The following is a 23,343-nucleotide window of genomic DNA, read 5'->3' on the forward strand; positions in this document are numbered from 1 at the left end:
CAGTGCATGAGAACCTAAGTGCATTCATTTGAGTTGGGCACAGAATACCTTTCAGGCCAGTTTAGATCAAGAGAATGAAGGGTTTTTTTTTTAATTCTTTTCTTAGACTTACTGTGTACAGATGACTGTCCACTTCAAACAACCATTAACCAATTAAATTAGCATTTCCGTTATAACAGGTCATGAGTTAATTGAGCACATCTATCTAGTCTGGGCACAGGATTTGACATGTTGAGTCATGGAGACTACAGCAGCCACTAGAAATAAAAAGGGTATTTCTTATTGAAGAAAGTTTCAAATCTGTCTCTTTGGCTGATAACCTGTTGATCTGAACCAGCCTGGATTCTGCCACCACAAGCGCAGACCAGAGAGCACAGGCAACTACCCCCAGACTACCTTTCATGGACTGCCTCCTTGTCATCGACCTCAGAAAGATAAGACACAATGATGGGCTCAAAGGAATAAAGGCACCAGAAAGAGTCAGCCAATTTGCGGAATACACTTTTTCAAGTCACTTTGTCTAGAAGCGTCTGCTCAGTGACTAAATTGGCAGTTGTAATACAGTATTAATGTAGTCTTTTGAAGGAGAAAAAGCTTTCAGCTTTCTCATACCACTAATTTAGTGTGAAGATGCAATTGGAGTGTTTTTTGCACTTGTGACCCAAACTGACTGCACAAGTGGGTATTCTAATAGATTAACTGTACATGAAAGAACACATTCAGGGCTGTCTTTTAATTTTTCTAAATAGCCTTTCGATGGCTGATGAAACACCACAGTTTATACTGTCCCTTGAACCAGGTCCAAGGCTGAGGTTTATTAGAATTAGCCATCCTCTTGATAAATGTTGTGCATGGAAGAGATGGGACCTTCACGCACAGGCATACACAGACACAGACACACACACACACACACAGCAATGCGCTTAATCCTTAAACAGATGGAAGCTGCTACTGGAACTGCCATTTGTCAGTTCCTCAAAAAGCATAGGCATTTAAAGGCAAACAACACACTTGTGAGGGGGGAACTCAATGCCATTTGGGCTCTACTAATGAGAGTTTCAGTGAAACATCTAAACCAATATCTGCCTGAGTCTTGAAAGCACTCATAAAATCTCCTGCTGCTCCTTGATTATGCCCCACTGAGAGTAAATATTCCTGCACCAGAAGCTATTTCTGATGATACAAGGAGGGTTATAAAGTTGGAGTACTTTCATTCATTAGTGGCACTCTCATTTTTATATATTATTTTGTTGTTGTGTTTGTTGTTGTTGTTGTGCGTGTGTGTGTATGTGTGTGTACTGCATTTCTTAAGAGGCTTGTGAGACTTGTCTTAGAAGCTATTGCATATTGTCCAATGGGATCTATGAATTCAGACAGGAAGAAAAGCAGCTTTAATCTGTCTTTCTTGATGCCTCCCAGTTCTGGAGGCTTAATGTGAAAATAAAATGCAAACCAAATGACAGAGTTTATAAACCACATTAAAATATTTTTGCTTCGAGGAATCCCTCTGTTTATAGCGTATATGCTTATATAGTGTAACATGCTCAAACTGCTGTATGTCAAGTTGAGGCAGTTTTAGATGCATACATATGTATTTATCTGACAGCCAGGATGAAAAATGATAAATTCAGTTTAAATATGAGGTGCTGACAGAAATAATTCACAGAAATTATTGACACATAGGAACTGCGGCACCCTTCTAAAAAAGATATTTTATGGATACACACGCACAGGTGCCAAAAAACAAAACTTTGAGCACTTGTATCCTACGTGCTAATTGCAGCACTTTGAATTTAAACCAGCCATCGCAAGTTTGCAGATAAACTGAAATGCCAATATGTCCTCTGGGGAGCTCCCACATTACACAGAAATATAAAACTATGCTGATTCTGGAGCAGAGGAGGTCGGCTCCCTGCACCTCCTTTTAGCTGCAAATTCCTCATGAATGTTGAATCAGTTAAACCGGCACAGAGCGTCTCCGCATGGCTGCCATTACAGGCGAATGGTGACGAGGAGTGTGGCTTCCGGAATACTATTTCTGAAAGCAGGGTTGGGGGTTCTGTTCAATTTCAATTACGTCAAATCGGGATATAGATTAATAAACTGAAAAATTCCCTGTTGTTCTGGATTTTCCATTTAATTACTTTTCAATTCATTTCCTGGCTGAATTGAAAAGGAGTTGACTCCAACTCTGATTAGCATCAGTAAATGTAGCCATAGTACCATAGAAACAGACCTGGGTTTTGCTGTATTGTAAGCATAATACATTGCAGTACATCTCCTTACAGTATGCAAGATAAGAATCAGACACAATGTATATTGCATCCAGTATACCAAGATGCATTTGGTTAACTACAACTGCTCCTAAATAGCAGCTCAATTTACAGCCACGCACAGAAGGCCTATATCAAAACGGATCTTTAAAAGTTTGCAAGATGACCCAGTGAAAAAAAGGACTCTCTGAAAATAGAAAATAAATTTGTTGAAAACATACCCTTGAGCTTTCTCGCCAATTAACCTATGATTACAAGCTTCTAAAACTGAGAATTCAAGCTTTTAAAAATAGCCTCATCTTCATCTTCAAGTCGGGCCCATCGACAGTGGATTTGCCGTTCTGACAAGCTTCTCAGAATTCTCTGGTGAATTTACATGTCTTTGCTTTTCATACAGTTTTTAAATTTTTTTAAATTTTTTAATTGTGACCTTGTCCATTTAAAAATACATACTTCAGATATTATACAGTGTCAAGATGACATTTTTAGAAATGATGAGATAAAGTGAATCACAACAAAACATGCCCTTGGCTGTAGTAAACAGCTGTGGGCAGAGGTGACAGGCTTTATTACCAGAGTTAACATTTCCCAAGCGGACTCTGCTACAGAGACTACAACTACAGCTTTCAAAGCTTCCAATTAGCGATCTCGGACCTAATTAGAAAATCAAATCTACAACAAGACAAAACCCCTGAGAAAACCCAAAGAAGCTATTTCAAAAGAGCAGAACATTTATTTTATGCCAGAAATATCCTCTAAAATAGGTGCAGGCTGAATTATGCAACATTATGTTCACTATGTGTGCACTCTCTCTATCATTTCAAGAATATTATTTAATATCTTCTAATATTGGTACCATAGTGTACCAAGTATACTTATCGGAGAACACTAGTAGTATTTGCATCTAATATTAATGTTATACAGTACATACTATAATGACTACTGTTTTCTTGAACTTATTTTCAGCTCAGAGTAATATGAATGGCTACTTGTGTTATGTACCTGTATTTTATAAACTGTCAGACATCAGCAGTTTCCCAGCTGTGGAAGTAGTACAACCCTCCGGCACCATGACTTCACAGCTCAGCTAGGTGGCTGGAAGTGAGCAGAATGGAATAGAAGTAATGGCTGGCTACACATATTTTAGAGGACATTTTGATTTGACAGAAGGATGTTACTGCAATGTGACAGACCTACAAACATGCTGTGGTATAAGAAATCACCAGAAAAAAAGAAAGAAATTGGCCATGTACAACTAAAACATCCCATGCTGGCCTATACCTTAGGAAACTGGAATAATAATGCACCCCACCATATGCAAATAAGTTGCTGGCAAATAAAAATGAAAATAAAAGAGGAATAAAAACTTGGATGTGCAGTAATGGGAGAGAGTGGAATTCCACCCTCATTTGGTATAAGCCAAACCGCAAAGACTAATAAAAGCTTTAATTAAAGCCCTGTCACAATTTAATCATCTGAGCGTCATGCTTGTAATGGCCAGAGTGTTCCTTGTCTGGCAACAGGGAGTGCTTAGGACTATCTAATTACGGGACAAGTAAAAACTACCGTTGTGAGGAGCCACTCGCTGCACATCAACCTCCTGGCCTCGCCGCCATGGCGACTGTACATCTGTGCATGTGATTTATGCTTCATCAAAACACAAAAAAAATGAGAAAAAAAAACAGACGCAAAACAATAGTTGAGACTTCCCAGTACAGTATAGCTGTTACAGGGCTTGTTAATTACTGGAATGCCGAGAGAGACGTATCTCAGAATCGCAGGGCTATTCTGAGTGCAAGACTCCTAATTTGAACCAGATTCATAACTTCAAAGATTACAATAAAGTGCTCACGTAACATTGCTGTGCTCTTGAATTAGCCCATAGCTAGCAAAATATCTCAATTTTGAAGAGGGCAATGTATGGTTCAGAGAACGGATTCCGGGCCTTGGTAATGATCTGTGATGATGAAACCTTTCATATGCTGCAGAGGAAGCTAGCTGCATTTGTACAGAAATGCATGCTGACCTACTGCCAGGAGCATAAAGATCACACAAGAAAAGCAAAGTGCTTCAAGCAAAGTGAAAGGAGTCACAGTAATAATACTAAATGATTAGCTGTAGGTTTTAATCGGGCCTTTTCAGCATTGCAAGAAGGTCAAACTATCAAACCCATTGCTTATATTTCATAAATAAAAGTAAATGAATACTGAACCGAGATGAGAAAATAACGAACCAGCCAAGATGGTTCATCTGGATACCAAAGTGACAAGTGCTTGTAAATGCATCTCTTTGTCTTCTGATGACTGCTATTCTTATTTTAACGGAGAGATTGGAGGAAAAGATCTCACTATGTGGATTTAGCACAAAGATTATGTGCAGAGAACGAGGTGCTTTGCTGTGCAATCACATGCTTGGCGTAAAAACAGTCAAGGTTTCAGAAGCATATTGCCAAGAGCCAAAACATCAAAAGCAAAGTTTACAATCTCCTTCTGTGCCATTTCAAAAGGATGAGCAGTGCATATGACAACGGCCAATGGGTCCGTTAAGGTCAAATGGCACGCAAAAGCGAGCAGAGGTATGTTCAGTTTGAATCTGATGCTCCAGCAAAAGAAATAACAATAAAAACTCTCATTAAACTCAATCCTGGCACACTTCCTGTTACAATCATAAAAGCAAGGCTAACAATTCTTGAAGATTTCCCCAGAGTGCTGTTTTTTTTACACCTCTATCCCATTGCTAGAATTCAACATCGCATGGGAAGCCCCGGATGAATTGGTGGCTGTGGCATACAGTAGATTTTCATTGTTTAACACTCATTTTGTAGTACACTGCAGTTAGCAGAGTTAGCGAATGCATAAGTGTGGATCTCTAAAACCTCTGGAGTACAGAATAGTGACACTTTCACCAGCTGAACTGCACACTAGAAACCACAGGACTCACTTCTGAAACCTTGAGACAAAACCTACAAACCAAAGAAAACTATCTGTAAAATCATCACGAGAAAGCTATGCAGTTATACCACTGTAAACAAAGTAAAGCTATGCCCTCATGAACATATATTTGTCTTTTTTAATATTTGTTTTGGTATGTGTCAGTTATTGTCAAATGGAGATGACAAAAATAGAGAGTATTCAAGGATTCTGTTTTCAATTAAGTTAATAAGAAAAGTTTGCCATCCAGTTAATTTTGCCTGACAGCAATATTCATCATCTCGAACAATAACTCACCTCATTGTGACTTTAAGGAATGATGTAGCTTGCAATAGGTAATTTGCATACATAATTTCATTTACTTCATGAAACTTGGAGATAATTTCCCTGTCTTGAGACAGGCACTGCTGACAGTTGACTGTCACACTGCTGCTTGTGATTTATACATGTTGCCACTCCAAGGACGTATATTTCACAGTTGACACACATAGACGCGATTAAGTTACATGTATGTGCTATTTCTGCGTTTGTATTTTTTTCATTGAACCTAAGTTTTTGTTAGTTACAGTTGAGCAAAAGCACTGTGACACCAAATATAAGTAAAATAACGTAAATAAATATAAAATAATCAAAGCTTTGAAGTATGATTTCCCTCTGCCCACGATTCCTGTCAAACTGATGTTAACAACATATCATGGCATCTACCATTTATAATGGTAATATAACCACAGTTTATTTATATCAAGGAATGATAACATTTTTCAAGGAATAAGTTGAGGAGGACAGATGTTCTTTGGGTGGAGGTGTAGCATAATGACTAGGGAACTGCGCTTGTAACTAAAAGGGTGTTACAGCAGTTAGATCCTGTTGTGGTACCCTTGGGCAAGGTACTTAACATGAATTGCTTCAGTAAAATATCCAGCGGCATCAATGGATTGCATGCAAAAATATAATTTGTGTAAGATGCTCTGGATAAGAGCATCTGCTAAATACCTTACTGTAATGACCAATCTTTTTCAAGGATGTCATCTCCTTCCATATCTCAGGACACCAGTGGGAAACTGTGACAGTGTTCATGCAGGAATGGTGTCAGCAGCAAATGTGCTCATTTGAGCCATTGTGGCAAGTCCCATGAAGGTCAATGCACGCGCCTTGATCAAAACATTATCATGAGGCATGTCTATGTCCCAGATTCCATTTCTCTCTGTAATGCCCCCCTGTCAGACAACAAGGGTATTATGACTGACAGTCAGTGGCTCTTAAGACCCGCTTGTTTAGCCACTTCATCTTAATCTAAAATTGCAAAAATACTGTTCGCTTTCAAAAGCTCAAGGAGTTACTTTAGATGCCAGCAGCTGAAGAAATAGGAGAGGGAAATCTAATTAATCAATATCTTGATCAAAGTCAGCAAGCTTTATGAAAGGGTGCTTACTCTCGATGATCTTGTCCTGTACAGTATTTAGATCATATGTGGGAAAGCACCATGGGAAACTACGCAACATCCTATCAACAGTCTAATCATAAAATAATAAACAATAAATAGAAATAGGATTGGTCATAATTTACAATTTTTCTGAGATTAGTCACATCATACCTACAGTACTGCCTCCCATTCAACATACCCTGAATAAATGAATGAATGAATGAATGCTTTTTGTATTTACAATGCCATGTAAAATGGCCAACCCCACATGGGATTGCATGACACACAATTACAGAAACATACTTCAGGTCACTTAGCATAATAAACTTGAAGCATCTGATATAAGACACAACAAATACTTATACAGTATTTGTTTTCTTTGTGTTCATGCTTTAACTAAATATTCTGCAAAAGCAAATGTTTCCTTCTCGCATAGTCTTTTCCAAAAACAATAAATAATCAACATCTCATCTGTTCATTATATTAAACAAAACCCTTTCTTTGATCATAATACGGATGACAATACAAAGCAAAATACATTTCATATTCTATTTGTTTCACTACATGAACTACAAAACCTATCCTGTTCACCAATACCAACATAACATCCAGTTTCCAGATGCAAAGGCAATTTGCCAGACCTGATCTGGGCACACAGAGATCTTCTCCTGTTGGGCATATTCTGTTTCACATAATTTTCAGTACTGAACTCAATTTTAATCAAAACATATGTTCTGAGTTTTGGCTTATTCCATATCTTAGGAGCCCATTTTTCTTTAAAATGCTGAAAAATAACACCTTTAATCATCCCAGTATTAAGCATTTATAATATAGCTGTAAATCGGATATTTATGCCTACAGAGAAAGGCTTGCATCAATAATATGGCATGGTCGTATTCCAGTTTGACATAAACCTGGATAATGACAAATTTTTTTGTTTCAACTTATCAATGCAAGCCTGGGGCAAAGCACTTTGCACAATCGACAATGTAAAACAGGCCTGGATTCAATCAACGTTTGTCCTTTAGTTTTACTCTCAATTAAATGCGAGAGTTTTTTTTTTTTTTTTTCCTCCCCAGTGCAGTTTTAATTGATTTCTTTAAACACCAAACCCACCAAACTTGCTTGTAAAGAAAAACAAACAAAATCACCCTTGCATTTTATTGGGAATCAGCTATGTAAAAATTTCTGCTTCTGCTTAATAATGTGAAATATAAATTAAATATACATTTCCGTGAACAAATAAATAAATGCATAAACTATTCTTAAAGGGGGACCATGTTCACCTTTGCACCCATCTCATACCTTCTCGTACTGCCCACTGACATTAATAAAATCAGAAAAGGAAAAACAACTAGAGAATGTAAACTCCATTCTTGTAGAGCAGCAGTGTCTGCAAGTTTAACTCCAGTCCCAGAGGGCTGCACCATCTGCAGGTTTTTGCGGTCTCCTTTCAAATAGAACCCATTTCAGGAAGCAAGGTGTGCGGATCTTGTCAATCAATGACTTCAGTGAAGAAACTCACAATTAAGAGCTGAAATACATCAGTCAACCTCTGAAATGTACTGAAATCCAGCAGCTACTGTGGCTGTCCAGGGCTAGCGTTTGAGATCCCTGGGTTAGATGGAATCTGAGCTTGCTGGATATCGGTGCATTCAGAATGAGACACTGCAGCGATGTAGTGCTGCATGCGGCACACTTGCACTGACACTCACTGGTGAGTGCCCCTCACTCGCTCGCTCGCTAGCGGGTTGGGGGAGGGGGGCTGCGTTGCATCAGGAGATGCTTTTGAGACAAGTAACCGTGGGCCCAGGTTGCCATGTCAACCCGCTGAATCCGCAGGCCGCCGAGTCGCTGACACAGGGAGAAATGTTAGCGCTATCTGCGTCGGCCAGCGTGGCACCCGGGGGCGGGCGGGCGGGATGGGGGGTCAGGGGCACGGGCTCGAGAGGGAGGGCCGGAAAGGCGGACGGTGAGCGGACATGGCAGCCGAATTAGAGCCTGGCAGCCCGGAGAGTGACAGGTTAGTCTGAGTCTCGCTCCGAGCTCCAGAGCTGGAGCGCTGCCAAGCTGGTGACAAATCCAATTTCCTCCACCCACACAGGTTTGGTGGAGCAGATCGCTGCTCGCCATTACTATGGAAGTGCGCTTTCTGTTGAGCTGACATGCACCTCTGTTACCACACTCCGATCAAATATGGAACCACCGCTGTGTCTAACAGAGTCAGGGTCAATACCATGCCAGTTCCATCAATTCAGAAAATAAAATTCTCAATTTATTGATTGAAATATCCTCACAGAGCACTAGGGGCAATTTTTCAATTCTTGAATCAAATTTCAGGTTGAAATGAAATGGAGTGGACATGTGTAAAATGCAAACTGTACTGAGCTCCACAGAGCTGCTCTGCAGGTTTGTGTTGTTGCATATGTTTCGGAATCACCCAAATGGTGGAATTTGGATCCAGGGGTAACGTTACAGATTTGGCTGAAGGTATGTTCAGGGGTTACACATTAGTAACTAAAGTAAATCTAATATATGGTTTGATTGTTATGAAGACAGCTGAACATAAAGTGCACCATCATTTCTGACTAATGGACTCTTATGGACAATGTGTACCTCACATGTTTGCTTCATATCTAAGCTGCTCACCTGGATCAGATTCACCTGCATTTCTAACCTATCATTTAAACTGCCCTCAGGGAAGTGCACTCAATGTCAACTGCTGATCAGAAACATCCACCCAACCACCCACGAAAAGACCTTTGCTTAGAAACTGGAGACAGTTTGAGCAATACAACAAGGCTTGAGAACTTCAGATGGAATAAACAAACTTAATTATATATTTTTTAAAGTATAGATAAAAATATAAACAGAGTATGAATGCAACTGGAAAATCACCGGCAATAAATTCACTCTCATTAAATCATTAGAGAACATTTTATATTTCATTCAGTGCATTTCTACATTTCTATTACACTAAGCATACACCATTAGTATCAACAGAATGCTATAACTATTTCAGTACAAATGTCCTTTTCCTATGAAGGTACTGATGATACACTGTATGTGCAGGTTATTTCAGTGCAGGAATAGAACGCAAACAGATGCTGAGTAACAGACTGAATGGGGAGGAGTGGGGTGTGGGTTTGGCCACCTGCTGAAAGCAGAGGTTTTTAAACCCACGGAAATCTGTCGAAAATCAGAAACAGCGGCTACTCACCAGGGGAGTGCAGGGCGCCCAGTATTCGGGATTCAACTCGGCCCTGGACCTGAGGTCCAAATATTCAGGGTTCAGTTCAGTTCTGGCCCGGGGTAATGTTCCCTGAATTGAAATAAATAAATAAATAAATGAAAGTAAATAAATAAATAAATGATGTTATCTTCCATTTCTAACCAGGCTTCTCCCACGTATTTCAGCAAATTGCAAAGATGGTGCTGCCACTGAGGCAGAGATTGATAATCGCTCTTCTAAGGAGGTAAAAGGCTAAAATAATAGCAAAAAATAAATGAATAAATGATATGATGGGGGTCTTATAACAAAATAAATTACTAAAATTGAGATGGATGTAGACTTTATGAAGAAGCACATTTATAAATACATAAATAGCATGATGGATGCAGACCTTTTGAGGAAGCAATTGGTTTTAAAAACATTGACTGAATAAAGAAGCAAATGACTGAAATAATAATGGTTCAACCAAGCACAACAAATCTTTTTCCCAACAGGACAGAAATGGGCTCCTGTGTTCTTGGCCTACTTCTGTCTCATGTTGTGCACGAAATGTATTTTCTATTTTTAAAAACCCGATGCATCATAACTATTAAAAACACCTAAATGGGATTTTAGAAATTCAGTCCAAATAAATGCATCCATTACAGATTGCGCAACCAAACTATCTGGTGTAACCCTGTAAATCCCAAGATCAGACACATGAATCAGATATTTTGATTCATTTAATATCGCTGAAAAGAAGAACACAAAACGTATCATATTGATACACATGTCACAGCACCCCCTATGCATGCATGTGTATGCTGCATTTATATGATGCAGGGAATTGAATTTTACATAATATTTCTGCCGATCTTAATGTGCTTTACAGTGAGGGGTCAACTCCTCAAATACCCCCAATAGGTAGCACCCACCTGGGTTATGGATGGGAGCCATTTTGGCTACAGGTAGAGAAGTACGGGATTATTGAGCCAAATAAACTGAACAGGTGGCAGGTTCACAGAACCGGGTAAGTAATTTCACCAGGAAACTGTGGAAACCCCTTATTTTTTGCTGTAAGTGGCATGCAATCTTTCATGACAGCACACATAAATGTCCACAATGTGCATACATATGCACATTAAGGTAATGTGGTCGGAGGAAAACCCAAAGGCCATTATCAACCTTCAGATATATTTACAAATTGAGAGAATCAAAGGTACTAAAAGGTGAATTTTGACCAATGTGAAACAGCCTGGTGGCTGGAAGGGCTACGGTAGCTTATGGGTACACAAGAAGGCACAAGCTTAAAGTATTTAACAGCCCTGACAATCACAATGGCGACCCAAATCATAGATCATTAAACCATTACATAATTTAATTAATTAAATAATGCCAGTGCTGTTCTAATTTACCTTTAGGATTTATAAGTTTGGCATTTGGTGGATGATTTTAGCCAAAGGAACTTACAAAAGTACATTTCCTATGGTAAGCAAACACCACTAGAGCTAGAGGCCATACCATCCAGGTGCATGCCTCAAGATCTGTTAGATGTAAGATAATGGGAAAGAACAATTCTTTTTATTTGAACTCAGGGATGTATTTTGAAAAGATCTATTTTCATTAGACATCAGAGGAAATCAGCCACAGATTCTTTCTTCCTGACTGGCTGAGGAAGGCTGTGCAACCGCCGAGCGGCGAGGGCAGAGAAGAGCTGGGGCCAGCGGAGCGGCTGCCAGGTGCTGGAAGAGATGGGGCAGCCAGCTGGCAGGAGGCTGCTGAAATGAGAGGTCTGGTTGGAGTGTACGGCGCGATCATTATCTGACGATAGGAAGGTGCAGTGCCATTTTTGAAACTTGTGAGAATGTTGGCAGTTTGAAGACCAAGTGGGCAGAAGCATTATAGGCCAGTTGCTGTGGCCTGATGGCACATGCTGGTAAGTTGGCCAGCAAGGTGTTATCATATTCCAAACAAGAGACTATAAGGGCTTGTAGAAGTAGCTGTATAGCCTCTTGAGTAAGAAAGGGGTGGATTCTCTTGATTTTGTGAAGGGAGAACCTGCTGGACCATGTGGAAGATCTGCTGGTCATCCAATGTCACACTAAGGTTCTTAGCTGAGTCGGAAGTAGACAAAGTGAAGCCATTGACAGTGATTGAGGCATAAATTCATGGGGATCTCTTCCAGGTTCGGTCTTCTCCATGTTAAGCTTCATCAGGTGTTGGACATCTAGGCATAAAGAGAACTTGGGTCTCGGAGGGAGAAAATGAGTAAAAGTTGAATTTCATCAGCATAGCAATGACATGATATATGCCATGAGCAGAGATAACTACATATTAGTGTAAAGAGAAGAAGACAGGACCAAGCATTAAGACCTGTGGGACATCAATCGAGAGGGAGTGGAGGAGGAGACAGATCCCCTCTGGGCCACTTGGTGGGATCAGCTTGCAAGACACAAGGCAAGCCGAGTGAGGCGGAGCCTCAGATGTTCATATCTGCAAGAGCGAAGGATTCAGTGAATGATGGGAAACATCTGCATGAATCTGGTCGAAGCGGCCAGTACAGCCATTAGATTGTATTTCTTTGTAAAAATGTTTTGTTGTTGTTGCGTTTTTTTTATTAAATACAATTTCAAAGAAATTGCAGGGATCTTAAACTGAACTATTAAAATGTCAATCATTGTCAAAAAGCAAAAAGCAAATGTGAGAATGCATGTAAACAAATTATATAAACTACAGTACACAAAGAAAACAAAGCCAGAAAATGCAATCGAGACCTTCCAAAACTATAATATCTTTGGACAGTTTTATTACATCTGTTTATTGCTGATGTCTATCAGAAAATCCTTTTTCAGCTGAAATGAAGGATGACAATGTCACAGCCATTACACGACAGTAGTTGCATTGGTTATCATGTTGCCTATGGATTACCAAGATGAACGCAGAGAATGTGATGCATGCTCTCCCATTCTGCCTAATGCCACCTCGGCTGCATTTCCTTCCTGGGGACAATGAGAAGGAAATTGTTTTGCTTGAATATCCCATTTTCAATTTATATATTATCCCAGGCCTTAATGATTGGTCCAGAAAGAGAGCGAATCACTATGCCCTGCAGTGTGAGCTGTATACTGTAATTATCTGCTGATTTACAATATCACTGTGTCTAATGAGGCTGTGTTACACAGAGCTCTGGGCATAAATCACTGTCTTTTTTTTTTTTTCTTTTCTTTTTTTTTTGTAAAAGTGACCAAAAAAAAAAAAGTGTAATGAACTCTGATAGCAGGAGGAATCTGAATTTCACATCACAGAGATTTCCACTTCTAAAGATGGATTCCAGGCTTTGGCCTGATTAAATCACCGCTAGATACAGCCAGCACCCACGCACAGGTCTTAGACTAGTGCCACGTTAACCTTTTCTGTTTGCCACTCCAGTACTGCTAAATATTGTATCTGTTGGTTTCTGGTACAAAGCATGCACACACAGGCCTGGAATGAGTCAAAATGTGCCATGAACTGGCTCTTAATAGGCTTTCATTTATTATCTTCAAACTGATTGAGTCCAGTGATCACAAAAAATTAGTTCCTGAAACTAATTCAAATATTTGTCTAGGAAAAAGGGAGAAAAAAACTGCATTTATATGTAGGTAGACATTAAGGACAAATGTTGGTTGAGTGAAGGCCAGAAAGTCAGCTGCCAAACTGCAAAGGCCAGGCATTCCAGAAGGCACAACTTAAACTTTAATCTTTCAGGTTACCATTGATTTGACAGTTCCATTGCAGTTTCAGGCCAGTTGCAAGTTTTGAACAAAGATATATGTTTTGCATTTTGTTCTAAAGCTTCCTCTTCTGCTCAAGTTGGGTGAACAGCATTTAGAGTAGATTCCATGACTTATCATACCCTCTTTAATCAATCTAAACCGTTCATCCGTGCACATTACCGATGTAGAGACTGCTCCTGAGAATTTACTGAAGCAGTTAAATGCCCTACCAGCTGGCACGCTCATATCCAGGAATTTAACCTGAACCATTCTGGTTAAAAGCCCATTTAAAAAAACTTGTTATATACACTGCTACCTTCCAAGCTGCATAATGAGGATTTGGTGGAACATGTTTTAAATTGTATCTAATAGTAAAACTACTACTCAAACTGCTCCTACCGCTACTACTAGTACTACGACTACTACTACTACTTACTACTTCTAATAATAACAATAATCATAATAATCATCATCATTGTCATCATCGTCATCATCATCATCAATAACAAGAGACATGCACAAAGGCAATTAGATTATGTTCTGAAAAAAAATGGTGAGTACAGTCCATTTCTTTTTCTTTTCTTTCTAGCCATTACACTGCAATCTGGAAATATGATAAAATTTGACTTATCATGTGTCACTAAAGCTCTCCCTACCCATGTGTAGCTGCAAATTGTCCTGCCATGTTTACCCGTTTGAAGTCATTTGGGAATCTAGCTGTGTGTGCCATGAAGTGACCTTTGGAAAGTTTGAATCCTGCTGAACTCTGTGACTTGCCCTGTGGTAAAACATGCCGCATACAGTTAACCCACATACAGCACTCTGCTAGTGCAGCAGTGCATGCTGGGAGCCATTACCTGAGCAAAGGTCAAGTAAGCACAGCAGACATATTATTTACTTTTTTCATATTATTTCCTTTTTCACATATTTGTTTATTTATTGCAAAATATGTTTTTGTATATATGTATTAATTTACTTATATATATATGTTTGTGTGTCCTTATTATTCCGCAGACCTAATTGGGTCACGCATAGTGCAATACATGAGCTATCCATCTGAAGTTGAAATGAAGCTGAGGAGATGAAGAGAATCATTTTATAAAATTAATGTAAGTCATCTTTAATCATCTATTTCAAATGCATCATTATTTGCAAAACCCTTTGAAGCTCATTTAGTTACCAGACTACACTGCAGGTACTACAAATGCCTGGTAGCTGAAAATTTTTTAAAATAATTTTGAATGAAGATGCTTTCTGTTGCATGATTGTGCTTGCATGCCATTCTCTGAGAAATACATTCATAAATGATCTATGCTCAACTTATTTTCATACATAGAGAAGACTAAAACATCAAATATTTCGCCGATTGCCATCATCAGTAAAATCGATGTTACTGAATCATCAGGTGAAAGCATTTGATTCCTTTTTTTCTTTTTTCTTTTAATTCTACAGTGGTGACACGGGAACTTGCTTGCCATACCGAAGACGGGTGTGCAGAATGGAATTTCCCCTCCAATAAACTCGGTCACTTGAGGTGAGGTTTTAGAGTTGCAGAAGGTATGTAAAGGTTTCAAGAGGAATAACACTTTCCAACCGCTGAATGTGGTGAACGGTATGCGTTTGAATCCTTTAGCCTCATCATTTTGGAGCGTGGCTCTTTTGTGAATCAGGGCACTGACGTCTTTTTGATGAAACTCAGCTCCTTTTTAACCTATAGGCTTAAAGAAAAGCTCAATCCACTTCTGCTGGAAATGTGGTGTTCTGCAGTTGTTTTGTTGTATAGAGGAGAGAGTATTGCTTTAACAGACTAGTCTGAGACAGTCTGCTCTACATGCCCTTATCTCAAAAGTACAGCTGCACAGTTGCCACTTCGGTGTGCATTTACTGTGAAATACAGAGTGTATATATTTTTAAAAAAATATATTTAATCTCAAAAATCTCCAAAAGCAAATTGTTCCTAGGTAATTGTTACCCATACGAAATGTACACATTTCTAGTCACAGGCTAAAAGCGTCTGCCAAATTGTTATCTAAACTTGTTTTCACTCTTCAATCCAAACTTGATTGCACAGTTCGATCAGAGTCTGAATGGTAAAAGTACCTGAATACCTCCAACACCTTGTCATTATGTTCATTAAGATTATTAATTAAGCCAATTTTGCAGTTTAGGGTTTGAATGGAGCAAAAATCAGGAATACCTCTGGATAGCCAGGACCAGGGTTGTCTAGCATTCGTCTGTGCTACGGTATTGGTATGTGAGCATCACTGATTATAGCATAAAAGAGAATGGAATCGGCTGTGATACTGAGAATTATCAAACCAAAGTTAAATGTTCTTTCTGAAAGTTTGCCACAAGGTAAAAATATTTATGGAGTCAGATTGGGGATAAAGTTGAACATTTTGAACACACAATAAAGTTGGCCATTACGAATAATACCCTAATGCAGTAGGGACCATGCAGCTAATGAAAAGGCACTGTGGTGCATTTTGTTAAATGTTTTAACAGCAGTTAGTGACCATCCACAAACATGAATGTTGGAATTACTGAAAGTGAGTCCTCATTCCAATGACTTGTATGTAAATTTAGCCCATTGGAGAGTCTTTATGTCATTATGTCTCGCCCTTTCTATTCTATATGCCTTTACAAATACCTATACAAATAAAACACCAGTAAGAGCATTTGCTCAAATTTATTTATTTATTTTTTTTATTATATATTTTCTTCTTTTATAATTATTTTTTCAGCTTATTGTGGAAGGTGGGGGAATTGTGTTTGGGTACCTGTGAACCAGGAATTAGTTTTTTCAGTTGCGACTAGATTGCTTTGTATAGCATTGTAAAGTAAAATCCCTATTAAAGCAAAGGCAAAAAAGTACTAGCGGTTACAAGTGTAAACCGCGTAGCATGTGTACAGGGCTGCTCCACTAGCACCGTTTAATTGGTGTCATATATAAAGGGTGGCTGTTTAAAACTTTAATTTTGTATTAATATTTAAAATGATGTCATTATAAATTTAGACCGCAGAATGATTATGCCATCAACTTACAGGCTGCTTTTCACACGTTAAAATGTCTAAATGTTTCATTGCTTTTTTTCACAGATTGAGCCAATATGTTTGAGAGATGGGAGTTTAGGGTTTAGCAGCGTGGCCATTTCACACGCCGGTGTCAGATTATAACTGCTGGGTGATCTGTCCCGAAACCCTGCGACCCTAATCTATTAACAGCAGTGAATTCTGCGTATTCTCACTTTCTGTGTGCATCAAGTAGGTTGTTGGGCAGAGGGATTAACAAATCTTTCCCTTTTTGGAAAATGTAACAGATTATAACTATATTTGGAATAGTTATACTTTTTATGTGTTTTAAATGAAAAGCCTAATTGGATCTAAGAAAGTCAAGATGGATCTAATTGATCAGATGGTAACTAAACCGCACATGTGGTGGAGGAGAAGAGAACACTGTGGCATCAAAAGCATGCCCGTAGGCCAGGGGGTCTCAAACTCAGTCTTTATAATTGTGGTTGGAACAAAAACCAGCATACACAGGGGTCCCCCAGGACAGAGTTTGGAAACCACTGCTCTATTGAGTGAACTATTTGCACCCCTATTGGAATTTTAAGCTTTTTCTTAAAGTTTGAAGTTCTTAGATGCAGAACAAAATATATTCAATATATAGCACATATGTGGAATATAATTACTCTGCAGTGTGATATATTGCAATATCTTAATTTCACAATGATTGTATATATGCTAGTATATATTGTGAAATATTGCAGTATATTGATAACATGCAAATACATTTCCAAATGTTTTCCTACGGGAGCTTTTAATGAGAGGTCAGTTAGAGCTTTCTGAACTGCATCCAGTGAGCTCATTCAGAATAATTAGTCCCAACTTTGAGCCAATGCCTTTCAAAAAAAGTACACAGAGAAAAAAGGTCATGGAGAGGCTTTTGACATGGATAGCCCTCAGATAAGTCATAAGCACTGAGAACAATGTTTTCAAAAGGCACAGAGATGGCCACATCAAGCAAAACCAATAAAACTAGAGATGACACTCACAATCCTATTCAATTGAGCGGGACTTCATGAAAGAAAAATATTGGCCTTTAACAGTTTGCTAACGGTTCACCTTGTATAAACTGTACGCTGATGAGCTCTTTTTTTAATTAATCCTGGTGTCTTTAAGTGATATGAGAGCTATCCACGGGAGACTGGAAAATAATGATAAGAATTCAGAGTTTTGTATTTCATTTATCAAATTTAATGAAAAGCTTTAGATGGAAGTAAGAACAGCTTTAGTGGAATAAAGCAAAGGGTTGGTCAGAAATGTACCTCTTACTTAACAAAATCCCTGCATATTCCTAATATTCGTGATACGTCGAGGTCTTTCCTGTGGTATTGTTTCGGCAAGAATCTTTTTTTTTTTTTTTTGATGTCATGTAATGCTTTTTTAAATTAGTTTTTTTTTTCTTACAAATGGCTCAGGGTTTGCCTGAATTATTCATTCATTCATTCACTCACACATTATTTCCATTTCTTTGTCAATATAATTGAAAAAAAAAATGTTCACATTAGATTCAGGGCAGAAAAACATCCATTGGACAGATCAAAAACACTCTTCAGGAGGCAGGCGCAGATGTGTCAGTGACTACTGTCCACAGAAGACTTTACGAACAGACCTACAGTGGGCTATACTGCATGGCACAAGCCACTAATTAGTCACAAAAACAGGATGTTCAGGTTACAGTTTGCTAAGAGGTACCTAAAAGAGCCTTCTGAGTTCTTGAAATGCGTCTTGTGGGCAGAGACGTCAATATGTCAAGACATCAACAATTATGGCAAGAGAAAAGTATAGAGGCCAAAAGGAACTGTGCAAGAGTCAAAGCTAGATTCATACTTTGTCCCAAATATTATGGAGCACACACACACACACACACACACACACACACACACACACACACACACACATATATATATATATATATATATATATATTCCTCTTAGTATGTTAAAATGCCTTCATTCACTATCAGCCCTTGCTCTGTATCTCCTCATCTCTTAAGTTACTGCTTCAGTTTGCCTGTGCAAAAAGAGCTCATAAAATTCTCAGAAATCTTTCCCTCTAGACACATTGTTTTACTTTACGGCTCCCAGAGTCCAACAGTTTTGTGGTTCTCTCACGTTTACAGCTGCACTCAAACCCCACTGTGCCACGGCCTTACTAGGGCTGTGCCTAGTTATTTATAGAGCATTCGTAAGCTGTCCATAATGGGGAAAGGGCGTATTTATTAATTCTGTCTTTTTTAAATTTATGGGCTCCATTTTGTTTCTTTGCCGTTTTGATTTGACATATGAACTTTGCTTAGACTCACAATTAAAAGTAAGTGCCATTTGGCTTTGGTTCTGCAATCGCTCAAGTTAGCTGGGCAAACTATGGTCACCAAAAAATAAAAAATAAATAAATAAAAGATTGCATTTGTTTGTGTAAGTATTTATAAGTGTAAGTTCAAACAAAAAAGTACTTGACTTCAGGCCAGAGTATTTGTACATCTATTTTGTTTTGAGTTGGTGACTTTTGAGTTTGATATTTAGTTTATCTTTTCATGCATTTTTTATGATGTTTGTTTGCAATATTTGCTGAATCAAATTGTGTAGAAGACTTCATTTCAAGAACAAAGCAGTATTTTAATAATGGTCATGTATTCATCTTTCCTGGTTTAATTTCAAATGAGAAAAACTCAAGGTGCCTCTGCTGCAAATGGCAGTGATCCAAATACCACCGTTTTTATCAGAAATGATGACAGATATGATCAGAATTCATCGTTCACCTTCTGTGCATCTTATGGGTCTCTGCGCATTATTTTCCACACACAGCCAATCTGCCACTGACAGCGTGAAATCTATTACATCCGTGCTGTGGAATCTTGGCACAGCATAAAAAATAATCAATTAAATTGAGGAGCAAAGTGACAACAAAGTACTTAAGACTGCATCTGTTTCAATTGAATTCATAAATGATGGCAAGCATTGATTTCTCATGCCATTTTACCCATTCTATTCATAGTTTTCTTGGACTGCAGGATACCGTATAGGGCAGGATCGATTAGCACCCATGCAGTTAATGACTCTATGACATTCTGATCCAAACGCTATGGATTTCCTACTCGCTAAATTCTGACATTCAAATGCTGAGAGAGCAACACATCAATAAGGCCCTGGAATGTCATGCATACATCCAAGGTTCCTCGTCTGCTCCTGTCAGATCCTGCCAATTAGTATACCCTCCAATTATTTAACGTCCAATTGACATGTAATTTCCATTTGACACGCAATTGCGGTTTTTCCTCCGAATGAGACACCAAATGAATATCACATTAGTGTTAGGGGTTTCCAGCCCAACATCGAGATGTGATTTTAATAGCATAATACATGCTAAATGACACACTGTCCACAATAAAACAGTCGAGAAATCATATTTTGAATTGAACATGCAGCACCCACTATGTGAATTGTATGCATAGTGCATTTTTCTAAATTACCCATAAAGTAGCTTCGTAAATGGGGCTGGTAGCCAATGCATAATACTGTAGTTGTAAAGGACGAAAGGGCTGTAAACCCAATAAATGAAAGGTTCAAACTGGAACTCGATAAATGAAAATATTTCAAGCCAATTATTTTCTAAAATCTTTTTTAAAGCTCAAAGAATAGTGTAAGCCAGTGGTCTCCAACCCTGGTCCTGGAGAGTTACAGGGTCTGCTGGTTTTTGTTTTCACCTTAAAATCAGTACCCAATTGAGACCCAAGACACCAGATGAGTTGAGTTAACTGTGTAATCAACTGTTCTAATTGATTCATGAAGTCACTGTGAAACCCAGCAGACCTTGTAACTCTCCAGGACCAGGGTTGGAGACCACTGGTGTAAGCATTCAAGAATGATGTGGTCTGCAAGAGCGCAACAAAAAAGTGTCCTCACACTGTAAAATAGTGCATGTGGACCCCATTTCCTGACACTCAGAGACAGACACCCTGGTCTCTCCTTGTCTTTTTTAATTCAGCGGTTAGCAGTGTGTGTCAGAAAAAAAGGATTGTTTGCAGCGCAGCCTCTTGGCCTTTAAAATGTTCTTGGGGATGACCGACCTCAGGGCGCCGAGCTGACGACTACACCCCCCCCCCCCAACCCGCTTCCGAATGGATCGCACCCCCAGCCCCTGTCCCCATCTCTTTCCTAACTTCCCACTAATCTGCCGACAAGGCTCTCCTCTGGGCACAACATGAACAAAGCAGAAAGTTAAAGTTCTTCAGCAATCCCCTTCACCCCCCGCACCACCCCTGATATAACGATGTACATCCATGCTTCTGGGCTCAATTATGATTATGCCGCATATAGTCGAGAAAGGATTGGATCTCGTGGCCAGGAGCCTATGAACATTATTTTTTTTTCTATTATTATACTGTATATCTATGGTGTCAACGTTCATGCGAAATAATCAATGTACATTTCCCCTGCAGCACTGAATATCAGGATAGCTCATCCTACTGTACTCTGAAGAACTAACCATGGCGCTCAGTGAAGCATAATCACAACGTTTTGAATAAAGGTAATGAGTAAATCCCGTTAAATCCATATGAGAATGACAGGTACATTTCACAGCCCTCAAAGGCATAACTTTCACACATTGAATATACAACCTGGGAGGGACGGATCAGCGCCTTCAGTATTGCAGAGGTTTTCACACTCTCCTTCCTTACCAATGCTGCTGTAAAAGAACACGCTGTTGAGCTGTGTCAAGTGTTGTCAGAGTTTGAAAGGAATTTCAAGGAATCAGAATTTGAGTATTCTTAAATGCTCCCAAGTTTAATTAGCTGATTGATTGGAAGGTTCATGAACGTACGCGAATGTGATCGAGTGTTCTGTAGACCTTTCATATTAGGCCTGGGACATTATATTATTTTTAGCATTCACTGGTGTGTGTGCTATTGACATGCTAGTAGTATTTCAGATTGTTAGCCAGCTGCCAAATTATATAGGTGTGTGACATAAGGTGTTGCAGTCATTAACTCTGTGGGGGTGCACACTCAGAGATTTAGTGGAGATTTGCGGATAATTATTATCAGCCACGTATAATTCACAACATTGTCAATGTTCATTTTATTTCAAACATTTAAACATTGGTTATTCCAATGGCCACTTCAACGTATCTCTATGCAGCTTATTTGAAGATGCAACATTAAGTGGAGAGTATCTTTGTTTGGGAAGTTGCCAACTTCTGGGTTTAACATTAGAACCCAAACCAAACTGTGGGACTGAGGTCTGCCTTTGTCATGCCAGTGCCTTTATAGTGCAGTTCTCCACTGTGGAGAGATTACAGGTATAACTGCTAAAAAAAACATTGTAAGTTAATGCATGAACATGTTCTTTTAAAATATATAGAACACATAGTACTGGTGTATGCATTTCCTGCAGTACTGGCTTTCCATATGTTTGTGAAATAATGTCCTTACCATGAACTACTGTAGTCTTGCTATGTGCTAGTGGCAGCAGCTAAGCATATAAGAGGGTGAATTCAAGACACAATGGGGGTGGCAGAAAATAAAAGAGTGCGGCTAGTGTGAATAGTGGTTGTCCATGGTACGCTGTAGAAGCTAACTCAACTGTTGGTATATACCTCTTTTTTCTATCTCTATTGGGAGCAGTTCTTAATCATCACTGTAAATACCTGCCATCGTGGATTTCTAGCTTAGCACAATAAAAGGCACCTTGCTGCCTTGCTGTATTTTTGTTCATTGGAGAGTGCCTAACAGCTAACGTTACCCTCATCCAGAGTGAGTGTGTGTTTGTGTGTATGTGTGTGTGTCTGTGAATGTATGTTTGCATGTGTATATGGACATCTGTGTGTGTGTGTGTGTGTGTGTCTGAGTATGTATGTTTGCATTTGTATATGGCCATTTGTGTGTGTGTGTGTGTGTCTGTGTATGTATGTTTGCATTTGTACATGGCCATTTGTGTGTGTGTGTGTGTGTGTGTCTGAGTATGTATGTTTGCATGTGTACATGGACATTTTTGTGTGTGTGTGTGTATTTGTGTGCGTCTGAGTATGCATGTTTGCATGTGTACATGGGCATTTGTGTGTGTGTGTGTGTGTGTGCTTGTGTGTCTGAGTATGCATGTTTGTATGTGTACATGGGCATGTGTGTGTGTGTGTGTGTGTGCTTGTGTGTCTGAGTATGCATGTTTGCATGTGTACATAGGCATTTGTGTGTGTGTGTGCTTGTGTGTCTGAGTATGCATGTTTGCATGTGTACATGGGCATTTGTGTGCATGTGTCAGCCTGGTCACCTGAGATGCACAGTAAGAACTGCACTATACTCAACCTCACTGTCTGTAAAATAAACAGAAGGCAAAGTCTGAAATATTTAATTCTTGTCACCAAGGTGAATGATGTCACTGCATTCCATCAATCAATAGTGCCTTGTGTTGTGATGAACAACAAGGCATCTCTTGTTCAACCACCCTATCAATGGGGGAAGGCATGATGAGCACTAATCAAGCGTGCCAGCAATTGTCCTTGGCTATATGACTTTGCAGGGCATGATTGCCAAAACCAAATAAATAAAAACAAGAGAATATGTCTGGATGTAATTATTGCACAGCCATTGAATGCTGATGGGATAGTTATCGAGCTTCTTAAAAGGCCAACTCTGACCGGAGCAAAAGCAGATAAATGAGAACAATAACTAATCCGAGGTTAGTTA

At 39.0% G+C, this 23,343-nt stretch overlaps 1 protein-coding gene and 1 long non-coding RNA gene across 5 annotated transcripts in view; one reads left to right on the forward strand and one right to left on the reverse strand.

The window, feature by feature from the left end:
- LOC118214578 (protocadherin-9) overlaps window positions 1-23,343 on the reverse strand; it is a 223,577-nt gene that overhangs the window by 161,368 nt on the left and 38,866 nt on the right. For 2 of the 3 annotated variants that reach the window (XM_035394661.1, XM_035394658.1), the window contains exon 3: window positions 9,847-9,948. The exons of the other annotated variant lie outside the window; for it this stretch is intronic. In XM_035394661.1, the coding sequence (XP_035250552.1) occupies window positions 9,847-9,948 (102 nt within the window). The remainder of the gene's footprint in view (window positions 1-9,846; window positions 9,949-23,343) is intronic. 3 annotated transcript variants of the gene reach the window in all.
- Window positions 1-23,343, forward strand: part of LOC118214579 — a 75,305-nt gene that overhangs the window by 1,030 nt on the left and 50,932 nt on the right. Inside the window, exons 2-4 of one of the 2 annotated variants that reach the window (XR_004762648.1) lie at window positions 14,607-14,701; window positions 15,045-15,126; window positions 21,100-21,188. This is a non-coding gene — a long non-coding RNA (uncharacterized LOC118214579). Of the gene's footprint in view, window positions 1-14,606; window positions 14,702-15,044; window positions 15,127-21,099; window positions 21,189-23,343 lie in introns of those variants that run through there. The other variant, XR_004762649.1, reaches the window with a different exon arrangement.

This window comes from Anguilla anguilla, chromosome 15, assembly GCF_013347855.1.
Source record: "Anguilla anguilla isolate fAngAng1 chromosome 15, fAngAng1.pri, whole genome shotgun sequence".
NCBI classification, from domain to species: domain Eukaryota; kingdom Metazoa; phylum Chordata; class Actinopteri; order Anguilliformes; family Anguillidae; genus Anguilla; species Anguilla anguilla.